General features: G+C 42.0%; 1 protein-coding gene across 1 annotated transcript in view; it reads left to right on the top strand.

Annotated features, from left to right (window-relative positions):
- Nucleotides 1–22,876, top strand: part of LOC125018738 (regulating synaptic membrane exocytosis protein 1-like) — a 93,839-nt gene that overhangs the window by 4,638 nt on the left and 66,325 nt on the right. The window contains 1 exon segment of the mRNA XM_047602946.1: nucleotides 222–296. Within this exon segment, the coding sequence (XP_047458902.1) occupies nucleotides 222–296 (75 nt within the window).

Genomic DNA, 22,876 nt, shown 5'->3' with positions numbered 1-22,876 from the left:
GCACATTATTCTTCCAACTTCCTGCACAGTATTTTTGTTTATGTGCAAAGTGCCCAACCTTACCCAAACATTTTCCAAGCACGAGTTCTTAAAATGTTCTGTGTAGTGGATCATCTGGTGGTTCGGAAGCGTATGAGTGAATGGAAGTGTTTTTTTTTTTTTATAGTAGTAAGAGCTAAAGTGCTGCATTAACTTTATATTTTTCATTTTGTGTGTTTCAGAGAAGAGAAGCCAATCCAAGCAAGAACGGTGAACCTGGTCGGGCAGAAGAAACCTCCACAGCAGAACGACGTCCGGTGAGTTCCTCCAGGCGCAAACTAAATCCCCCCGAACGGAAAAAGAATTCCCGGGAGTTAAAAAGGATCTTTTTGCGTCACTTTAACGTCATTCCGGTGACTTAACTCCAATCAAGGGTCTGTTCCTTAGCTTCACATTTACGTTGGCTTGTGAAAAAAACATTTTACACATTGGATGACTCAACGGTGTAAAAGATAACGCGGTACTCTGGTGACCGTCTTTTCAGAGAGTGACTCAAGCCATTATTACACAATTTGCACAACGCTCTTAGTGGAATGGCATCTCATTTAGACATTCAGATTTATATTTAGGAAACACGCCTCGGTCACTGAAGCTATCTTTTAGCCATCTGCACTTCTTTACCTCCTGAGTGACTTTATATCCACCTACACTCACACACACACACACACCAAGTCCAGTTGCTGGCTGTCACCTATCAGCTTCCATTGTAGGACTCTGATGTTGATAAGATGTACACGGTCAGTCTGATAGATCTAGTCCAGAGCCCGTTGAGTCATTAGAGAGTAGCTGATGCTGTCGTCCTCCTCCTCCTCGTCCTCCTCCTCCTTCGTTGAGTGGCTGGCTTAAGGCTGGATTCAGAGTCTCCGTTTGTCTCTCAGTTCGGTCGACTCTCCTGCCAAACTGCTCGTCTAGAGGAATGACTGTGTGTGTGTGCACGAATGAATGCAATCTAAGATAACAGTCCTGCTGTTCTTAGCTTCATTAAGGTTATGGTATTCAAATAACTCAGAGAGCTGTTGTTTCGCCTGTGTTTTGAATTGTGGCGGAAGTGATTTGTAAGGCCGTTGAATTGACATCCCAATTTTAGTTTATATAACAGGCTAACAGGCTAAATAACAGTAACAATAACTGTCTTTACTCAGTCCAATCTTCTCAGTCAATCTACCTCTGTAGTTTCATAAAGATTTTTCTTTTATTCAATTTTCTTCTTATTTTACTTATTCTACTACATCACTGGTGCACTGTGCCCCTGGATTCAGTTTAATAAATATCTCAGTCAAAGTTAATGTAGTGTGGAGAGGGGAGTTTGTACCTTGTGTTCTCTACTCCAGAAATGTTCTGGTCAGCCAACGCTGCCATGAACTCCCTCACCTTCCTCTCCTTGACCCTGTCTCCAGGAAAATTTTCTCTTCCTTTTTAAATGCAGCGTTCAGTGATCGCTGTTGTTGTTCGTTCTGTCTGAACGACCTTTTCCAGAGAAAAGATCTTCCGCACAGCAGATATGTTTAGCCACGTGATTTTGCTTCTTCTCCTTTGATTTTTGCCAGCTTTGACGCTAGCCAACCACCAATAAAACAGAAGAAAACGACTTTTTGACGCTGCAGGGACATGGTTTTAGTTTATGGTTGACTTAAAATACATGATTCCATGAGACTGAAGCCTGGAATACCGATCCACTCGACATGGATCTGCCCCAGTACCCATCAACATCTCTGTGAGGATGAAGGATGTGCTATAAGTAATTCAAAGTGGACAAATGTTGGAGCACAAAGTTGAGATGTCGCTGAACTGTTTGGATGGATGAATCATCATTTATTAATGTGTCCATCTGTAAAGGTGGAACTGATTTAAATACTGACAGGTCACTGGCAATTTCCTCCCCAGGACAAATAGTATCAAAAATATATTTTTATCATCCTTTATGATTTGCAAAGTCAGTTAAAACTGTCTTTGACAAAGTGAAGTGAGACGGAAAGTAGCAGAGCCACAACAACAGAATGCGAATTTGAGTAAAACACAGAGTTTGCAAATGCGCCACATGAAACACAGATGTAGGAGGTAATATCTGAATCACAGGACGTCCTCAGGTAAAACTAATCCCGTGTGAATAGAGCTTAAGGCTCTACTTTCTGTCAAAGTTCAGCATGGTTGAGATTTTATCAAACAGATCGAGTCACAAAAGCTGAACTTTCCTGACGGAAAAGATTTGTGCACATTGTGCACATTTGAGCTCCTAACAGTAGAACTTGGTTTACAGTCAATTATTCAGTCTTAGGTGAGCTAAGCTAAATATTTTCATGGCATGCCTACAAAAAAATGCGCAATAGTAAGGTTGCTCTTCTTTAGGGCCTACTTTACACAACATCAACAGGCTTTTTGGAGCCAACAGTGCAACAAAAAAATGTTATTAAAACTCTTTAAAAGACAGATTAACCTGCTACTGATGAGCTTGAACAGCTTTGTACTAACTCTTTTGAATGCGACAAACATTAATTTATAGTATAGCTTGATGTTATTAAGAAGACTAATTTATTTTTGTTGACTGTCATTACGGGTACCAGTAAAAGTCAACTCTCATATCCAGATTTCCAACGGGAAGTGTTTTCGTCTCCACTTCTATATTCCGCTAAACGTGTAAACCGACCTCCTCTGTTCATGCGCAAGCTTTCCTGCGAACATCATGCTGAGAACGCTGGCGGTTAGAGGTTAGCTTCCTCTGAAATAAGGCTTCCCATCCCGTGTCCAATTAGCGGGGAGTGCATGTTTGATGGGTTGGTCAGGAGCAATTCTTTATAATGGAACCGCTCAGTGATCGTCTTTCCTTCAGCGCCGTGTGAGAGTGAAGTCTGATTATTTGATCAGCGGTCGCTAAAACAAACTCGAGCTGCCAGTGCCGCTTGAAACAGACTCGGCCGTTTTCACAGTTTGATGCTGTACGAGGGCCTGCATCTCTGCTGTCTTATTAGCACAGTGTAATGCAGCTTTTCCGTGCATTTCTGACGGCACACGATGATCAAAAGATAAAGCTTGTTTGTGGTTGGTGTGCGCTGGATTTGTGTGTTAGAGCGTGTGCGTGAGGTGGGATTACAGAGTCAGTCAGCTGGAGCACATGTGCTCCTCTGAGGAATCCCACAACATGCCCCACATTTCTAACATCATACAATCTGTGCTTTTAGTGTTCTGATGACCGCACATTACAGTCGGCTCAGTTCAGCTGAGAGATAATATCATTAGGGCCGGGTATCGCCACGGATCTGCTGAATCGATTCGAGATATTTAAGTTTCTACACAATTTTGCACAAAACTCATGTTCCAGAATGTTTTGCCTCCAGTTTGACATCTTGTTTTGCTTTTGTGCAGCTCTCCTCTGGCGTCATACTTTTTTAAAAATACAATGAGATTTCAAGCCTGACGCTGCTCTCAGAGTTGGAGCTTTCAGATTGGCAAGGACTTCACGATACGATACGTATCGCGATACAATACATTGTTGCAATATTATGATATTGTGATATATTGAAATATTCTGAAATATTCTTTAAAATGCATCTTGATTTCCAATTTATTGCACTTTTGCAGAAAAAGTGGTGGTGGAGGTGTGGAAGCCTTTTACGATCGGCCCAAAACGTGACTTATTCTTTTTCTTTTAGTATCGATATTAAGATATTCAAAATTGTATTGTTTCGGAAGAAAAAATATCACGATATATTACCACATCGTTATTTTTTCCCACCTCTACTCAACCCTGCCCGATCTTGTTGCTTGGCCTCACAAGATTTGTCGTGCAAACCCAGTTAAAAAGACTTCAGTGAGATTTCCATGCAGAAAAGTATTTAATTTTTGAATTGATATCGAATCTTTCCAGCTAACAAAAGTAACCCTACCTGGCTGCAGACTCACTAGACGCTTCATAACCATTATTTTGCATAGTGAAATGATACAGGAAATGAGTGTGTGTTTTAAAAAAAATAAGATCAGAGGACTTCATGAATTGATATCAGACCCAAGGTTACATAGGTTCTGCCTAATCTTGTTGCATGGTCTTGTGGGATTAGTCCACCTGTGAGGGAGATCCAAAGCATGACAGATGCACCATCAGACAGAGCACAGCTGAACACAGGCAAAACGATATGCAAGATGTGAAACTGGAGGTAAAATATTGCGGAACTGCCACAAATCTCTGGAACCAAGATTTAGTTTTCAGTAGAATTGTTTCAAAACTGAAATATATCTAAATTAATTGATATCAAATCAAATTGGGACCCAGTGATTCGGATTTGAATCGATTCAGAAACTCAGTAGCGATGCCCAGTCCTAGGAGACCGTCGGCCATTTGGGAAATCCCTCGATGGCAGACACCGGCCACTCACGGCGTTGGCATCATTCACAGAATTTCTGAAACACCTGCAGGAGATAAAGTGTGCAGGGAAAGCTGGCTGCTGGTTGTCAGCTCCTGCCAGTGTGTGTGTGTCAAGTTGATCGGCTCAGTCGGGACAGAAACTGGCTTCTGGTGTGTTTGTTGACTGAGCCGCCGGCAATCTGTAGAAAATGGCTCGTATTAAACTTGACCTCTGTGTACTTTTTTTACGTTGTAACCTCTTGAGATTGTTCAACTTTTAATAAGAGCAGGAGTTGTGGAGGTATTCTCGTATTCTCGGTCTGGAACACAGCTGTAGTTGATCACCGTATGCAAGCATGTCACAATGAGCACAAATAAGGATTTTTAGTTAAAGTTAATGCAATATCCCGGGTTTATGAATGCATTTAGTTTACATACTATCAGTAATAAGGGGTTAAACGTTCTCATCTTAATATTACATGTTATAAATTTCCAGATTAAGTGGGTTCATTGTTGGCATTATTGCACGAAACTGGTCAGGTCCGCTACCCCCACGCTTCTCTTCATGGATGTACCGCAGTATAAGGATGTTTACGCCACCATCAACAAATGGGATTGGCCAGGTGTCCCTTGATAGCAGGGTACCATGGCGATGGCCCAGCAGCCCTGTGGTAACCTCTGTGAACCCTGGGATTGGCGAGGAGTCACTTCCTCACTTCCTTCAGGGATTGGCTCCCATCCTGGTCTTCCCATGAGCCTCTGCTCCAGCGGGGATCTGGAAGGGCCTTGGCCCACACTCTCACATTTCTGTATGTTTGAGACACACACTGAGCATCATATATTTTCTAATGACATAAGTTACATCTCTAGATATGCAGCAGCAACGGTTGCCTTCGTGGTTTCAATTCTTTTTGTTCGCAGTAGCTTCCCTTTCTTCCTAAAATGTTAAATACAGCAACTTTTACAGGAGTGTGGGAGTTTGTATTCTGGCAGAAAGTCTCTCAGAACCCCCTTTAGCTCAGTGAAATACTGCTAATCAATCTACAACCTACTAGGGACGATTTTTCTTTTTCTTTAAAGTTGTCTGATATGCGATGAGATTTAAAGAGACAGTAATAAAAACCAAGTAAGAAGTAATTAAATCTATATTCTATATTCATATGCTGAGAACAGACAGCTCATATGCTACATACTGTGAGCTGCAGATATGTATAGCCTGTATAAAAACAGGCTGCATCTCAGCACCATCAGTAGCATTTAATAGTACTCCACAGCTTGTTGTTAGATGGGATAGTGTAGCTAGTATTTCTCTGAAGCCTTCTCTGATGTTTAAAGTGTCATGGCACAGTCTGCACAACCCTTACAAACTACTAGCGTGTAGTATTAGTTAGTAACTGCTCTTTAAAGTTGCCTCGTTCACATCATATCCTCCAGTCTTCTTTTGAATTAACAGGCCCACGTGTATGTTTTTTTTTTACATTTTGCAATACTGGCGTGTGTATAAAATTTAAATCTGTGGCTGACACATAATACAAGCTCCCATTCCTTCAGGTCTTCTGAACAGGCGCAAACATAACATTTCGTTTTGTTGCCATAACTGGAGTGGAAGCCTTCCACAGAGTGATCTGAGACACATGTGACCTTGTTTTCTGCACCAATGGGCCCCCTGTCGATAGCGGCACCGTTGGACAAACGATTTAGAAAAAAACAGAACCCTTTTATTTGTACGTCTCCATTCCAGATCCCACAAATAAATGACGTAGGGCTGGGTGGTAAACCAGTTCATGCTGAATACCGGCATTTTTTTCCCCCCGTTATGACATGAATTTTTAATATACTGGCATACCGGTGTATTTGATTACACAGCGTTCAGAGCGCTGCGCCGTGAGACACAGTTTCAGATGGGAACATTTTCAGTGTAGCGCTTCTAAACTCACATGGTGCAACTGTGTCACTGTGACGCGTGGTGAAGATGGAAAGGTCCAAAAAATTAAGAACGAGAACACTTGTGCCAAAAAAAGATTTTGGTTGTTGGTTGTCCCCAATTTCTGGAGACAGACATTTTAGCAGTTTAAATATGTTTAAATATGAATAAATATGTCAAAATAAATGAAACCATGGCCTGGTTTCTTTTATTTCATCTTGATAACTTTTAATTATTATTATTATTTATCTCTGAGCTGTAAATGCCGGATTCCCACATCAGTTGTCAGTGCTAACACAAGACCATGCAAAAATGTTTTACTACTAGTGTGGAATTATTCTACAATATTTACTCATCATCACAGAAAAAAAGTCAATCAACTACATTAATTCCTCCTCAACCAGTAGAAAATGTTGTGAACACGTGATTATGCATGAAAAAAAAAAAATTACCGTAAGATTGAAATTCTTGAAAAATACAGTGATATATATTTTTGGTCATACCGCCATACTCCCCTTATTCGACGATGCTCCTGTATAAGAACAGTCTCAGGCTGGATGAGTGGATATTTAAAATTATTATTTATTTATTTTTTTTTTACAATATATCGATCAAATATCTAAAATAGGATACTTTTAGATTTTAAAAAAAGAAAAGAAAAGAAAAAACTGAACAACTCGCTCCTAGCCGAGCTCTGCGTTTGTGTGGGTACATGGTAATTAATGTGTGAATATGGACTATGTGTGTGAATTTGGCTGTTTTGTGTGGAGGTGTGTGTATGTGCGTGTGTGCATGCTGTGGATATGTGTGTGTTTGTGCTGCCTGGCTGTGTATGGCATTGCCAGGCCATATGGAGCGCTGTCTGGGGAGCACACTACCCACTTAGCTCTGCTGTTGGCTCTGGTGCTCTCTCCATCTGTCCCTCCTTCCCCACTCTTTCCCTCTCACCCTCCTTCGCTCTTTATTTTTTGTTCCGTCTTTTATTCTTTCATTTCCCTCCCTTTCCCTCACTTCTTCTACACTTCATCTCAGCCAAAAATAGTCACCTTTAGGTATTTGTCTAATAATACTCGTGTGTGTTGGTATGTTGGTGCACACACTCCCCTTCTTCTTCTTCTAAAGCTTTTTCTTTTTTATCTTCTCACTGCTGTTGCGCTTTTGAACTTCCACTCACCAGAGACGAGGCTCAGACCTTGACTAAGACATCATCTTCAGTAGAGAACGTTCTCCTGACAGGTCCCACTCTGCAGCCGGTTCATTTATCCAAGGGCCAGGTTTGGGGACGGGGGGACCAGACCCAATAATCGATGATATCGTCACATTTTCTTTCAGTGGTAGCACAGTACATATTTTGAGCTGCTCCATCCAAGCCTATCCCCAAATACCGAATGAAATCCTAGATGTCCACAAGTCCAGGAGGATTCTTGAGAAATATGTAAAAATGTAAAGTTGAAGCTGTTTTATTACAGTTCCAGATGAGATTACAATACAGAGAGCATGAAGTGCATAACGTAAGCTTCATACTATTGAGCAACTATAACAAAAACCATGAACACTACGTAACTTATGATGCAGCAAAGCTTGAGTTCGTTGACTTCAGTCTCACTAAGAGGAAGGAAATTCCTGTGCCAGAGGATGCATGAAGAGCTAAGTCAACAGTAAACACATCAGTAAAAACTCATATGGTAAAATGCTAAGACCAGTGTTTCATGTTAACAGTGAAAAGTGTCGATCCCTACTAAAGAATAAGTTGAATTTTATCAAAATTTCAGAAACATCACTTTTAGTTTTGCGAAAAACTGTAATGGAAACACAGCTACTTTCAGTTTGTTTGCTCTGCTGCAAAACTGTGGAACAGTTTTAATATCTCCTTCCACCATTTCTGATGCTAACTCCCATCATAACAAACACTTTTTTTTTTTAAAAAAATAGCCTTTATTTGAAAGTCAAGCACAGAAGGACAGGAAATGAAGAGGCAGAGAGGGGGGAGAGACATACAGGAATGGGCACCCCGTGCAGGATTCAAACCGGCGCTGCCTGCAGCGAGGACTGTAGCCTTGACACATGGGGCAGGTGCTCTGCTCACTGAGCTAAACATTTTTTAACATAAAGACACAACTAGGGATGGGCATTGATAAGACTTTATTGCTGCCGATGCAATTATCGATTCTGCTTATGGATACGACTCTTTATTGATTCCCTTATCAGTTCCTCCTGTGAATTTTTGGTTTAGAAAAAGTAGCCGTACGTAAGACCTGAGACTTGTTGACCGGAAACACACGGCACTGTCGGTATTTAATGCCGTGTGTGTCAAACTCAAACTTTGAAACTATTTCAAACTTATTTTGTTTTGGATATCGTTCTACTAGAGCCTCAAACTTGTTTACGTCATATCCGCTGAAGGGTCACTGTAGCTATCACGGTCCCGTCTGGTGAAGCGAAGCCACTTTTGACCGTTTCAGTCTCTCCGCCATCACGCCTTCCTCGTCATCATGTGATGAGAATGACATGTGTCGACTTAAAAAGGATCAATAAGCATGAAGGCTAATGATGAACTGAACTAGTCGGAACAGGTTCTTTTAAAGAACCGTTTCTCGATACCCATCGCTAGACAGAACAACATGTGATATTTGAACATACTGTCAGGCCTCGGTGAACGTAGTTCCTATGAAGGATTACTGATAGGTAAGAGGAACAGAGGCATGAACCTATTTATAGTCTCCCGGGTTTCATCGCAGCAGAAGCCCGTTTCTTCATCGCTTCTCGCTTCACGGTGCAACAACAAGGCACTGATGAAATCAATCAAAACCACAATAAATTACAGAAAGAGAAACACTTTTTTCCCGACAGCAAGACGAGAGCAGTTTCTAAAGAGTACAGAAGGCACAATTAGAACGGGAGAAAGAGTGAGAAACAGAGAAAGAGCGAGGACGAGGAGTGAGTAGGTGGAGAGGCAGTCAGGGAAGTATATCGAGAAAAAGAGGAGGAAGGGAGGAAAGGAGGGGGGAGGTGGGGGGGGGGCGTGAGAAGTAGTAGAGGAGGAAATGAGGAGAAAAGACAAATGTAGAGGAGCGAGAGCTGAGAAGCTTCACATACTGTACACTCATGCTGTTATGTATTACACAGAGCCTGGTATCATCTAACAGCGCATTAGTAACGCGCCAAGTCATGTCACATGCTTTCAGTACGCATGTTGTGACCGAGGAAACGCCCCCTAACCGCTCTGAGTGTCGTTAAATGAGCACAAGGATTAAAACGCATCGCCGTGACACACAAAATGTGCGTGGAGTGTGATATTTATACACAAGTCCACCATTCTGTCACTTCTCCACTCTGGTAGGGTTTCCCAAAACCACAACCTGCTCTTCTCTGTTTTTACACCAAGACTTTCCATTCCAGGGCCTTAAAGGGGATAATATAATATAATATAATATATATATATATATGTATAAAAATGGAAGGAAATTAAGAGGACGTGTGCTATAAGGAAATGATGAGAGGATAGACGGAGGGAGTGGGGGAGGTGAGAGTACAGCCCAGCATGGTAAGTTCTCTGACAGAAGAGAGGGAGGGGATGGGATGGAGGGGGAACAGCAGAGCCTGGCACAGAGAGGGAAAACTAGAGAGCGAGAGATTCTCCATGTCCCTGCAGCCATATGGTGAGCAGCCAGGCAACAGCACAGCCCATATATGCGCTGACGGAGGGGGAGGCGCACGACAGGGTCGGTCGTATTTAGGGATCTCTAGTTGTTTGCCACTTTAAGTGCATATAAATAGGTTTACAAGGCTATTATTTCAAGACAGACAAAATAAGGGAGATGAAATATCGCACAGAAATGGTAAAAATAAACTCTAGAGGTTGTCTCGCCTCCACTTGTTTCTAAATAACATTATGAACACCTTCCTAATATTGTGTGGGTCTAACTTGTGCCTCATCAGAGAATGGACATGGGCCTTCTGAGGTCTTGGTGACAACATACGGCCTGACTAACTTCTTCAGCGCTCCCCAACTTAGGGGTTTTGCTCCAAAGTCTTGACTTTTTTCTTTCTTTTCGGGAAGTGAACTTGTGACCTTTTAGCCTCCAGGCTGCTCCTCTAACCACTACTCCAGTTGTTGTTTAGATTTGTATCGCCGTGTGGTATTGTCTACATCAGTGTTTCTTAATTCCGGTCCTCGGGAACCCACTTCCCTCCTCCACCACACCTGATTCAAATGATCAGCTTGTCGTCAAACTCTGCAGCGGCCTGATGAGGAGGCATTCATTTGAATCAGGTTTGGCGGAGGAGGAGAAACACTGGTCTACGCACTCAAAACGTGACTTGTCGCATAAGTGACGTCACTTCCCAACACACAAGTCACACACAGTAACTCGGATAAGTAACTTTAATCTGAGTACTGGTCTGGAAATAGTTATGTGTTACATTAATCGTGACTGGAAAAACGTGGTCAGATTAGAGCGATGTGTTAGCGGCATCACTGGTGGCAACACACTGTTGTTAGTGAGGGTCTTTGGATCCTATGGGATGAGGGAAGAGGAGCCTCTGTGGATCATCCCACAGGTACTTGATCAGTTTGGGATCTAGTGAAGCCACGTCAAGACCTTGTGCTGTTCTTCACGTTCTTTTGAGTTGTTCCTAAAGCGTGTGTAAAGTGTGTAAAGCGTTTTTGTGTGTGTGTGTCTGTGTCAGACTGCGTCCTGCTGCCATGAAGGAGTGTCATTGCTATGGGGTGGGGGGTGTCTGGTCTGGTCTAGGTGGGAGCTACATGTCTAAGTAACATCCACATGAATGAATGTCAGGTCCAAACGTTTCCCAGCAGAACACTGAATTGTCACAAGATGGTTTCAATGTTATTTATTTCTCCTGTCAGTGGTCATAATGTTGTGGCTGATTTGGTAACTAAACTAAATTATTACAGCATCCTGATGCCAATGAAGCCTCTTTTTCTCCTCAAAGATACTTTCAATCATTAACGTCACTTTGATGCAGCCTCACACTCTCGACTGTGTGAGTTTTGTAATCAAGGATTTTTATTCGCGTGTAAAGGCGATAAACTATTTTCTGCAGATAATAAGGTGCTAAAGTGAGTGTAGGAGGATCTACTTTGCATGCAAACAAATAGATTTTCTGTACGCACACACACACATGCACAGCTGCTGCAAACCGGAAGCCGTTCTATTTCTGGCGTGCATTATACCTTCCATTCAATTTCACAAACAGCATGAGAGGGAAGAAACTTTTTAATACTCCTCTATTGTGGGACTCCAGTTGAGTTCCATCAATCTTGTAGATGAGTCCTTTACAGTGTGCGGACTAGATTAAAGACGGGAGTGAGAGGAGGCAGCGGGAAGGAAAAAGAGGATGCTGACAGAGAGACGTGGAACAGGCTGGAACATCTCGATACAGGACTGAGTAACAAGGGACTGAAGTGACTTTAAAAATAAGTGTTGGACAGAAAACGAGAAAGTTGGCGGGCTTAATTTCTAAATGGCCACAAGGTGATTGTCTCCGACACTGACTCATTGTTATTTGATTCATGTCCACTCACTTTTTTGAATATCGATCCCGGAACTGGAGGAGTGACTCATGCATTGCCACAGAGGCCTGAGTCACTAGGGGGGAAAGAGTTGAAGCTGGCTCCCTGTCCCAACCTGACGCCGGCCGGCTTTCTAAAAGCCCAGGACAGGACAGCGCAGTGCCAACGGTTGGCTTAGCGGCAGCAGCAGCGGCGGGGCTCAAGGACTATAGGACTCAGCTATTTTAATCAGCCTCATTTTTGGACACATCTACTGCATGTGCAGGGTCTTTAACTTTTTGAAGTTAAGTGCAACTTTTAAACTTTGATGGAGGAGCCAGGCGCTGGCAGAGAGGAGCCCAAAATGTTTGTTTTTTCTTCTTCTTCTCTCTCTCTTTTTTTTTTTTTTTTTTTTTAAAGGCTGATCTTGCAAGAGGTGAGAATGAGTGGACATATAATAATGAGGTTTTTGTTCAAACTTGATATGTCCTCATTAAATCTGAATGCTATTGTCAGAGCTCAAGGAAAAAGGACCCGGACGTGGCAAAAAACTGAAAAAACAAAAGTTGGTGAAGGGATCGGCTAAAGTTAAAAGAAATATGGAGACTAATGAGGGAGCATGAATAAAAGCATGTAACAAGGAAATAAAAATGGAGAATGGTTCGGGATTTTTCATAAAGGCTTTTCTTATCTTCCTCGAATTCTCCTTGATCACGCGTGATAATTTTGAGCCCAATAAATATTTCTGTCAAAGTTAATGCAGTGTGGAGAGGGTATCTGATACACTGGCTCCAGAAAAGCTGTTTCTCTACCAGGAAATGCCCTGGTCATCAAGAGGCCAGGTATCCCAGAATGCAGTTTGCCGGATCTACTAAAATCCCAAATTATGTGTACTCATTTGTGCGTGCAATCTAAAATTTTGTGTGTGGGCTGGAACTGCAGTTTGCAGGTAATTTACTAAGACTGATTGCCTAAACGTCGTACGTAAATGAGGGTTTTGTGTGTGCTTTGGTGTTCACATTTGGTACCGTTACGTCGAAGGTGTCAGCTGAAGAGGGAAATAAACATCTGAATATAATTATTAGACACGACACAGTGACGGACCAAAAATAAAACATAAAACATTGGATACATCTAATCCTTTAAGATATTTACTGAATAAACAAAGAATGTTTCGTGTTGTAACATTTAGTTGCAAAATGAAGATGTGTGAATTTCTCCTCTACAATAACAGCAGACGTGTGTGCGCAATTACACATAGGACAAGACGCAACCTCAGAACACGCTGTTAGTATATCAGTTTGTAAGTTTTTTTTGCAGCGTTCAATGAGTTTGCATGTGGTTTTATACTTGCACACCTTTGGTAGATCTGGCCCTGACTTTACTGTGTCCATCCAACGCCATAAACTCTAGAGTTAGAGAGTTTATGGCGTTGGATGGTACCAGAACAAATCTGAATGTACGATTCAAACTCGTGTACTCACAACGTCCGTTTATTCAGGACGCATCTGGAAGTAACTTGTATGGACTTGGGATATCCAGGTATCCCAGAATGCATTTTAAAAACTGCTGTTCCAACTATAAAAATTACAATGAGGGAACAGACAATCCCAACATGTAACGAGGAGATGAAAAGAATATCAGCTAGGAGCATAAATGGCTTGAAACTGTAACTTTGAAACATGTGGTTAGGGATGTCAACGTCGATGCTCAACGTCTCTTACCCTCACGATCCAACTCTGATCTTTTAATATTCAGTATCAGTCGATCCGAGTCCTGATCCCATCTTAAATAAACTACTGTAAATGTCCTCCCCTGTGGAATCCTAAAGTCTTGCCTTATAAATATTTCTGTCAAAGTTAATGTTGTGTGGAGAAGGCAGCTCGTACCTTGGCTCCAGAAAAACCTGTGTTATCTGCTCCAGAAATGTTCCAATCATGCAACGCCATAAGCTTCTCAACCCTCTCTGGAAGAGATTTGACTCTGCAAAAGTGTCTGGAATAAAGAGGGTTTGGGGTTAGGAAGGAATTCAGAGTTTGCATCTGAAGTACGGTCCAAAATCCTGAACGTGTACTGTAAACGCCTGTTTTATTTAGGATACATCAGGAGGTAACGTGTATGGACTTGGGACAGTCAGGAATCCATGTGTCCTCCTATCTGAGCTTCACAGTCAACCATGTCCAGTCTGAACTAGCAAGGATGCACATCTCAAGTTTGCATCCTTCACTTTGATAAACACCCTCTTTCTGAGTTTAAAGTGTGTGTGTGTTTTTCTGAGGGGTTCACTAGTGGAGCGGAAGTTGATTAACTTGCATTCCCCAGAATTCATCTAGTGAGCTGGTGAAAAGGTCAACGACCAACCTCCGCACCTCCATCAAACCGTAATCACTGGTGAAATAAAAAGAGCAATTTATGTGTTCAAATCGTATTCCTGATGCATTCTGTCGGACATTTTATTTATTTGTCTTGTGCAAGATGTCAATCCCACCGGCCGACGTGCAGCGCGTTCCAAACTGAGAGTTCAAACCTTAACAGCCACAGGGGATATCCCTGCAAGAATCACGACCGGCTGTCCTCTCTGTTCGTCCTTGCTGGCTAAGAGTCCACGCGGCGTCCGGCTTTGAGTTACGGTGCATCGTAACGCCCCCCCCCCCCCCCCCCCCCCCCCCCCCCCCCTTAGCTCCCCCCTCCCCATCCTTCTTCAGCTTTTATCCATCCGTCCTCTTTACACATCCTGCCATCAATCCTCCTTGCACTGTGTCCACGCTGGAAGCAGAGGCACTTTTAGCAGAGCACCGGCATCAGGAGGCGTTTGAGTACGGTGTTAAGAGTAGGTCACCTGGGCTTTCAGCTCAATGTACAATGACTGTAGTTAAATGCAGTCAGTAGTGATGGCATTGTTGTCTGAAAACTGTTCAAAACACATCATCTGTGTGAAAAAACTGTTTATTCTGTCTCAGTCTTGCTCTAAATACAAATGTGGATAAATACCCAGCTGAAAATAGTCCCCAACACTTCCTCTAGTTTGCTACATAGACTAGAGCCACGTTAACGATGACCCATCCACACTTCACTGATCAGGCATAACATAATGAGAGGGGTCTCTGTGGATCATCCAATAGATACTGGATCAGTTTGGGATCTAGTGAATTTGGAGGCCAGGTCAACACCTTGTGCTGTTCTTCATTGTTTTTTTGTTTTTTTTTGGTTGTTTGTTTTAGTTGTTCCTAAAGTGATTCTGTGTGTGCGTCTGCATCCTGCTGCCATCAGGGAGTGTCATTGCTACTGAACGGGGGTGTGGTCTGGCCTATGTGGGTGCTCCATGTCTAAGTAACATCCACACGCGTGAATGTCAGGTCCAAAGGTTTCTTCAGCATTATAGGGACAACTTAAAATGACAGAAACCATCTTTGAAAAAAAATATTTGATGTGAACTTTTGTTTCGACCCAAGTCCCATCCACTAACATGGAGAGGGTGGATGACCTTATGACCTTTACTGCAGCCTCCAGCCACCAGGGGGAGCTCTCCTTTTTTACGTACGTCTTGCATTCTCACTTTTTTATATTTTAAAACACTGACACAGCTGCAAAAAAAATCTCTCTTTATCTGTTCAGATTTTGTGAGAAACAACTTTTAAAGCCTCAACAGGAGATGAAATGGATTCTTGAGATTGATATTATAGTGTCATTTTCTCTTTATATTGCAAAAAACAAATCTCTTTCTTAGAGAGTAATTTAATGTCATTTTGACTTGGGAAGAACTCATTTGTCCTCTGAAAAGTCAGCAGCAGTCAGATTATTGCACCTTTATACGAACGCAAACGACTTCATTCACTAAAATCCTGGACTTATGTTGATTAACTTACATGAAATATGAAAAATATGTCCCCATCGCAGCGACTTTATCTCTTGTATGAAATCCAATTCAACTGAAATTCTCACAGACAAAACTTAGGTTTGTCTTTGTGTGTGGAGTCAGAGAAGAGAGCTTGTTAGCGCTGCACAGCTTAATTATGGGACCCTTATGTTAATGCCGTTTTCTGCTTTGAATCATGGAGCCTTTGTTCAAAATATTTATATATGCGCGCACACACACACACACACACACACACACACACACACACACACACACACACACCCTCAATATATGTGTTTGTTTTTTAGTTTTTCCAACGTTTTGATGGGGAAGTGAAGGGAACGCGTTTGGAGTGTGTGTGTGTGTGTGTGTGTGTGTGTGTGTGTGTGTGTGTTTGCCTGAGAAAGTAAAGCTTTTATTCTCACTTTGCTTTAACCTTGTGTCTTTTCCACATTTGAATATGGATATTTTTTTTTCTTAATGAGCTCGTTTTCTGTTTCTCCATCACTCTGTACATTTCTCTCTGATCTTTCTCTCCGTGTCCTTCCATCTTCCTCTCTTCCCCTTCCTTTCCATGAGTTCCATCCTCCTGTCCGTCTTGTGCTCATTAAGATGTTCCCTCCCCCCCGTCCCCACCCCGTCTATGCATTTCCCGACACAGTTATTTGATGTGGTAAAGATTTATCGTGCGTCTTGTTGTGGTTGACTGATTTGCGGAGACGTACTCGATGTATTTCCTCCTCCTGTCGTCAGCTTTTACTTTCACCAGTATAATGCCCCTCTTTGCCACATTTGCAGCAAAAACGCAAACAAAGCCAACACACCATACTTGTGTTCTCATGTGTCCGTAGTCAACCTCAAAAACTGTAAGAAGAAAACTTGAGCCTGACTCCAAATACGACTGCATAGGCTGTATAAAAAGTGGACGCCATGACAACTCCTTAAAAGTAAAGCCAAAGCAAGTACAGCTCCCCTTGGTGTCTGGCTGCAGTATACACAACATGCCAAAAATATATTTGTTTACAGGATGTCTTCTGTCATTTTATGTTTATATGATATTTATGAATACTAAGTGTTACTGATGCGATATAAAACAGATTTGATGTCATGGTGGTTGATAGTTGCCACTGACAAGCACTCCGAGTCCAGCAGGACCATGAGAGGAGGAAAAAATAAATCATTTCACACTTTGTTTGCATCTGTTGAAATATCAATTTGTTAGACTGTTGTTTCTTCTGCTGTGGTGACAGTAATTCTGCTACTCCCTGGGGATAAAATGGCACATTATCATTTCTGTCATTTTATTTCAAAAGAATTTAAAATAGAGAAAACTGTAAATAACTGTGTTATAGGTCAATTTAAAATGCGCCTCCAAATCTTCAGTATAGGATCACAGTGCTCAGTGATGTGCTGTGAAAAAAATTAAATCTGGAGACCTGATTAAAACTTTTGGGCCTTCACTGGTTGCTAGCATCTGTGTCTAAAGCTTAGTAAAAGCTTTAAATTAAGAGACGGTAGGATCCAGGCTAGCGGTTAGCATATGCTGAAGGAATGATTCCATATGAACAGGGCTGGGGCTGCATCTTGGACAATCTGCTAGAGTGATTAACTACTGATTTGACCTGGGATCGTGCACCTTTGCACTTTTTATTTTATTTTAAAATAAACTTAACTTATTTGAACTGTGGCTTTTACCTATTTTGCTAAGTCTGCAGATCTTAGAGGGAAATGCAGTTTCATTCTGTCTGTATTACTGTTACGTTTACGTTACATACCATTATGTAAAGCTTGATTTGTTTGACTTGATTTAAATCTTCATCCAGTCGCAGTGAGATTTATTTGAACTTCAAAACTAAGAAAACTCTAGTTTAATGGCTCATGAAAGACACCACTTATCAGTGCGACATTTTCACAGAAACATAAACTAAACCACAAGCTTTCACTGTGGTGAGAGATACATGCCAGAAGCATTTAGTCGTATTCTACAGCATGATCTATGATTTAAATGAGTTCAGTTTTGTCCACTGGGAATCAGATTTCGTGTATTTCTATTCACCTAGCATGAGTAGATAAACTGAACTAAAAACCTGGAGTAAAATAGTGCCACGAGGGAAAGGCGGAGCAGAAAAAGTCCAGACTGAATTGCTGGATGTCGCGACAGGAAAAGTAGGCGAGTTTGGAAATAATTAAAAGAACTCGGCGGGATTGAGAGCGGAGGGAAATGGGATGTAGCAAGAATGAAAGTCGGTGTAGTTACCTCCGTGTAGGATTTATTAAGTCTAATATTAAAGCCACCTATGTCTCCTACAATATCTGGTCTGAAATAACAACCACGGATCGGATTAAAATCTGAACAGATTCTAGTCGAGTCAGCCTGGATCACCACATGCAGTCGGAGAGCTGAGTCTAAAGCCTCCTCGTGGACAGCCACAGCGGCTCGTTTCCAGCCGTACTCTGTATCCTTGTAACTCTATTAGCGGCTGAACAGAGCCAGGGGTCGTTAGAGGCTCAGTGAGAACCACCAACAGGAAGTTGATCCTGCCGCGCTGCAGCAGCAGGTCACCTCCCCATGACCTTTGACTACTGCTCCCCTGTGTGTTTCTGTGTGTGCGTTTGTGCACCTGGCATCATCAGTGGCGACTTTGCATGAGTGTGTGTGAGCGTGCGTGCTAATGCTCGTTTTGTGTGCGGAGGCTACAGGTGTGTGTGTGTGTGTGTGTGTGTGTTTGCGTGTGTGGGCAGGTGTGTTAACGCCTCAACAGGCTGGTTGTGTTTCACCCACTGGGTGCTCGGCGTCTCTGAAGGGTGTATTTAGAGGAACAGTTTGTCCTGTTGCACCCAAAGGAGCGATGCTGAAAGCTCCAGAAAACAAGTGGACGTCGGACTTCCCTTTCTCTGGCCTCCGCTCCTGGGATTTGTAGTTTTTTTTTTCTCCAACAGCTGAGCCAATGGGGGAGGAGGGAGCATCACTGACCCCCGGTCTGTAAGTCTACGACTGTAGCCACAGGAAGCAAATAATAACTGAACAACGCTGTGGTCCTCTTGCTGCTTTTCCTAGATTCCTTTATAGCTGCTTTTGTGTTTGTGTTGTGTGTTGCTTATTTTGCACATTGGCTTGTTTATTTAGCTGTGTTTATATGCACGCATATACAAGGCATCTGCTCTCTCATCCAGGTGAGTGGGCGGCCATGCAGGGTACCCTGGGGTTTTAGGTTTGTGGATATAGGCCCAGTTCAGATACCTCTCATTAATATCCAGCTTTAACCTGGGCTGAGCGGTATGACCAAAAATGTATATCACGTGTTCACAACAATTTCTACTGGTTGAGAGAGGAACTGATGCAGTAGATTAACTAATTATGGACTATTTTACTGTGATGATGAGTAAATTTTGTAGAATAATCCAGAACTAGTAGTAAAACAGATTTACATGGCCCTGTGTTAGCATTGACTGAAGATGTGAAAATCTGGGGACATCTACAGCTCAGAGAAAAATAAATAAATAAATGAAATGTTATCAAGATGAAATAATGAAACAGGGCCAATTATGGTTGCATTTATTTTGACATATTTATTCATATTTAAAAATATATAAACTCTTATGTCTGTAATGTCAATAGCAGCACGAGTTGCTACCGTAATAACTGTAGTCTGCGTGCAACATTTTTTTTCTCATTCATAAAAAGCTGAAATTGAGACATTTTCAGGGACAGCTTTAGCCGGTGGACGAACAACCAACATGGCACCTTTTTTTTTGGCACAAGTCCTCCGTTCTTTCCATCTTCACCACTTCTCACAGTGAAAATGGTTGGGTCTGAAACAGTGTCTTGCTGCACAGCATTCCAAAAGCTGTGTAATCACATAAAAAATTCATAACGGAAGAAGATACAAGTATTCGGTATGAACTGGTTTACCACCCAGCCCTAGTTTAAGTACCTGTGTTTACACCTGTCCACATGCGTCCCCAGCCAGCACTTCAGATCTGATCTCTGTTTTTCACTCTTAATGCAAATACACAGCGACATTGATTGTGGTCAGTAGAATTATCTAACAGCTCCCTTCTCTACTGGCTCTCCACCTATTGCTGTACAAGAACCAAAAATAGCTTTTTGTTGTATGTGTCATGACTTGGGGAAAGATAGATATTTCAGAACAATCATTTCTCTCTGAAATTCCACATGTAAAGTTAGTATTTTTTTATGATGTGAGTTATTAGAGACTTCCACAAAGCTACGATTATAGTCCATATGCACTGTAGGATCATTGCTGCCCTCTCGGATAATAAAGGTAAATAAAAACACAGCTGATTGAGGCAAAATGTGTGTAAAAGAAGTGTGTAAAAAGCTTTTTCCTTTTCAGGCGATCGTTTAGAAATGAAGTGCAGCCATTGAGTGCAAAGTTAAACATAATAAAACATATTATAAGGTAATAAAATCTAATCTAAACTAGACCTAAAAGAGAAGCACACACATCTACGTCCCGCGGTCATTGAACAACCCCTTAATGAATAGGACTTAATTATGATTTAGCAGCATTTCTAAGAGTGGTTCTGCACTCTTTTTCTGAATGAATGAATCAAAACAAGTACTCCCTTGTTGAGTAAGTGGTCTTCAACATGACCCAGGACTTATTGTGTGTTCACACTATCAAAGGACCACTTGCAAACGTGGTCAGAAATCTGTCTCTTTGGCTTCTTTTTGTCCTCACATCAGTCTTTTAAGTTGATTACTTGTGATCTGTTAGGCCAGGAGGGATGCAAATGAGGCCATGGGTGGAACTTCATGGTGACCTCATGGTGCCAACGCTGCTCCCAATAAAAGGATTCTTTTGGAAGTGGGATTCAAACTCATGCCTCCTCCAGGGGAGTTTCTTAATGTAGCACCTTAGACCACTCTGCCATCCTAACTGATGTGTGTCGTTGCCTGTCGGATCATTGGGCTGTGGCTCAGTAGGAACCAGAGGGTTAGTGGTTCCATCCTGGTGCCACAAACACACCGAGTTGCTAGCTTGTGTGAATGACTGTACGACTGACTGTAAAAAGCCTCTCAGTCTGGTTTCTCTTTCCCTCTTGTGAGCACCTGTCCTGCCAAAGCTTAAAGACATGTCACCGAATGATTACGCCAGCACAGGATGTGATGATGAAAGAGAACGCCTTACAGTGCATTCCACCCCTACGAGATCTGTTCCACTGCTTTCCCTCAGAGTGTGCATGAGTTAAACTGTTGTTCTGTGTGGCTGTGGATTTCTGAACCTCTTGCCTCTTCTGTGTCTGTGTGAACCTGAGGCCTCTACTCTGTTGATAAGCTGCACTGGTGGCGTGCAGGGGTACTGCACCGAAGCATTTTGAGGTCAAATGACGGTTGAGTTTCAGTTATGGGTGGGCGATATGACGATATTAAATCGTGAACGATTACAAGACGATCTGTCAAACTGCAGAGATCGTGGGATCGTCTGGGGCACATTCTATAAATTGCAGTTCTATGCTGATGCACCGACGCACCAGACGTATTACGTCGTCAACCCGAACGACCAATCATAGCGAATTACGGGCAGTGACTCCTTGTTTATGTGTGTAGCGGTAGCCGCATGGAGAGTCATGACTGAAAGTCAAAGTTATATGGAATATGTTTGGATTTTCCTCAACTGATGAAGCGCAGGCAAATGTTCTGTGCAAAATTTGCACACAACAGGTTCGCACGTCAGGTGGCAACAACGCGAACCTGCTCAATCATTTGAAGAGGAAACATCCCAAACAATATGCTCAGAGCCCGGAGGCGGCATTTAACAAAGACACTCCGTATGACAAGCCAAGCAAGCGATGGAAAGAGGTAACAGGAGCAGTTACCTTTTATCTTGCAAAAGATATGTTACCGTTCAAGACGGTAGAAAACGAGGGGCTCAAATGCCTGCTTGAAGTAGTTGCCACGTCTCTTAAACTTGAAAAAACTGCGACTATTTAAATTAAAATCGGTTAAGAAAGTGTCTTTGGACTAAGGTGTCTGTTTTTTTTTTGTTTGTTTGTTTTTTTTTTTCAATTTAAGATCGTGATAAAATCGAAATCGTGATTTTATTTAAAAAAAAAAAATCCTGATATGATATCTTTGCCATATCGCCCACCTCTAGTTTCAGTCCAGTAGCGATGTGCGGCTCGATACTGAAATATCGATACTTCTGATACCAGGTCTTTACGCTCTTAAATTAATTCTCAAATCAAAATACTGATACTTTCAATAGTTCAGTCGTTGGAGGTAATGTAGGTTGTGGTTTTTCTGTTGTTGCTATATAGTAAATGAGGCCACTACCTCAATATACTTCAGAGTTTAAAATAAATGAATAAATGACTCTGATGTCTTGTATTCTTTATGAAGCTATGATTTGAAATACACTACTTTTTTTAGGTTTACCAGACACATTAGGGTGTATTTACACAAAGTATCGGCATCGGATCATTACCGCCGATACCAGCCTCAATTTTACTCAGAATCGGAACAGAAAAGGAAATTGGTGATATCAAACATCACTACAGTCCAGCAGGTGTTTTTCCTTCCTCTCTCTTTTGCCTGTTTCTTGTCCTTTTTCTCATTTCCTCTTTCATTCTCTTCTTTTATTCTGCATCTGTTTCTTTGTTATAACACTCTTTCTGTCTTCTCCTCCTTCTCTGTTCTGCACTTTACAGTATATTTTAATATTCAGTATCGGCCGATCCACGCCGCAAACCGATCTTAACTGTCCTAAAGTTCCTCCTCTGCAGATTCCTAAAGTCTTTCCTTGTCTTCTCCCAGAGTCGACTGGATTCAGTCCAATAAATCTTTCTGTCTAAGTTAATGTAATGTGGAGTGGGGAGCTCGTACTCCAGAAATGTCCTCATCATCCAACGCTGCCATAAACTCCCTAACCCTCTCTGGAAGATCTTTCACCAGCAAACTCTCCTCTTCTCCTACTTTTTATTTAATATTTAGGGCGGCTCAGTGACGTGGTGGAAGGTCCGGGCTCTAGTCCAGCCTTTCTGGGTGCAGGTTGCATGAACTGGTAGTATAGTGGTAGTGCATGGAAGTAGAAGATGAGATGACTTTGACTTTGACAGCCACTAAAACAAATGAAAAAGTAGTCGTCTTTTGATTTACGGCAGAACTAAAAGAATAACTGCTAAAGATCAGTCTTGGCTGAAGCTTGATACCAATATCCAATTATTTTAAAAATGCCTGGA

The sequence above is a fragment of the Mugil cephalus genome, chromosome 13 (genome assembly GCF_022458985.1).
Source record: "Mugil cephalus isolate CIBA_MC_2020 chromosome 13, CIBA_Mcephalus_1.1, whole genome shotgun sequence".
Classification (NCBI taxonomy): domain Eukaryota; kingdom Metazoa; phylum Chordata; class Actinopteri; order Mugiliformes; family Mugilidae; genus Mugil; species Mugil cephalus.
The sequence above is the reverse complement of the archived record's forward strand: the minus strand, read 5'-3'. Positions and strand labels throughout refer to the sequence as shown.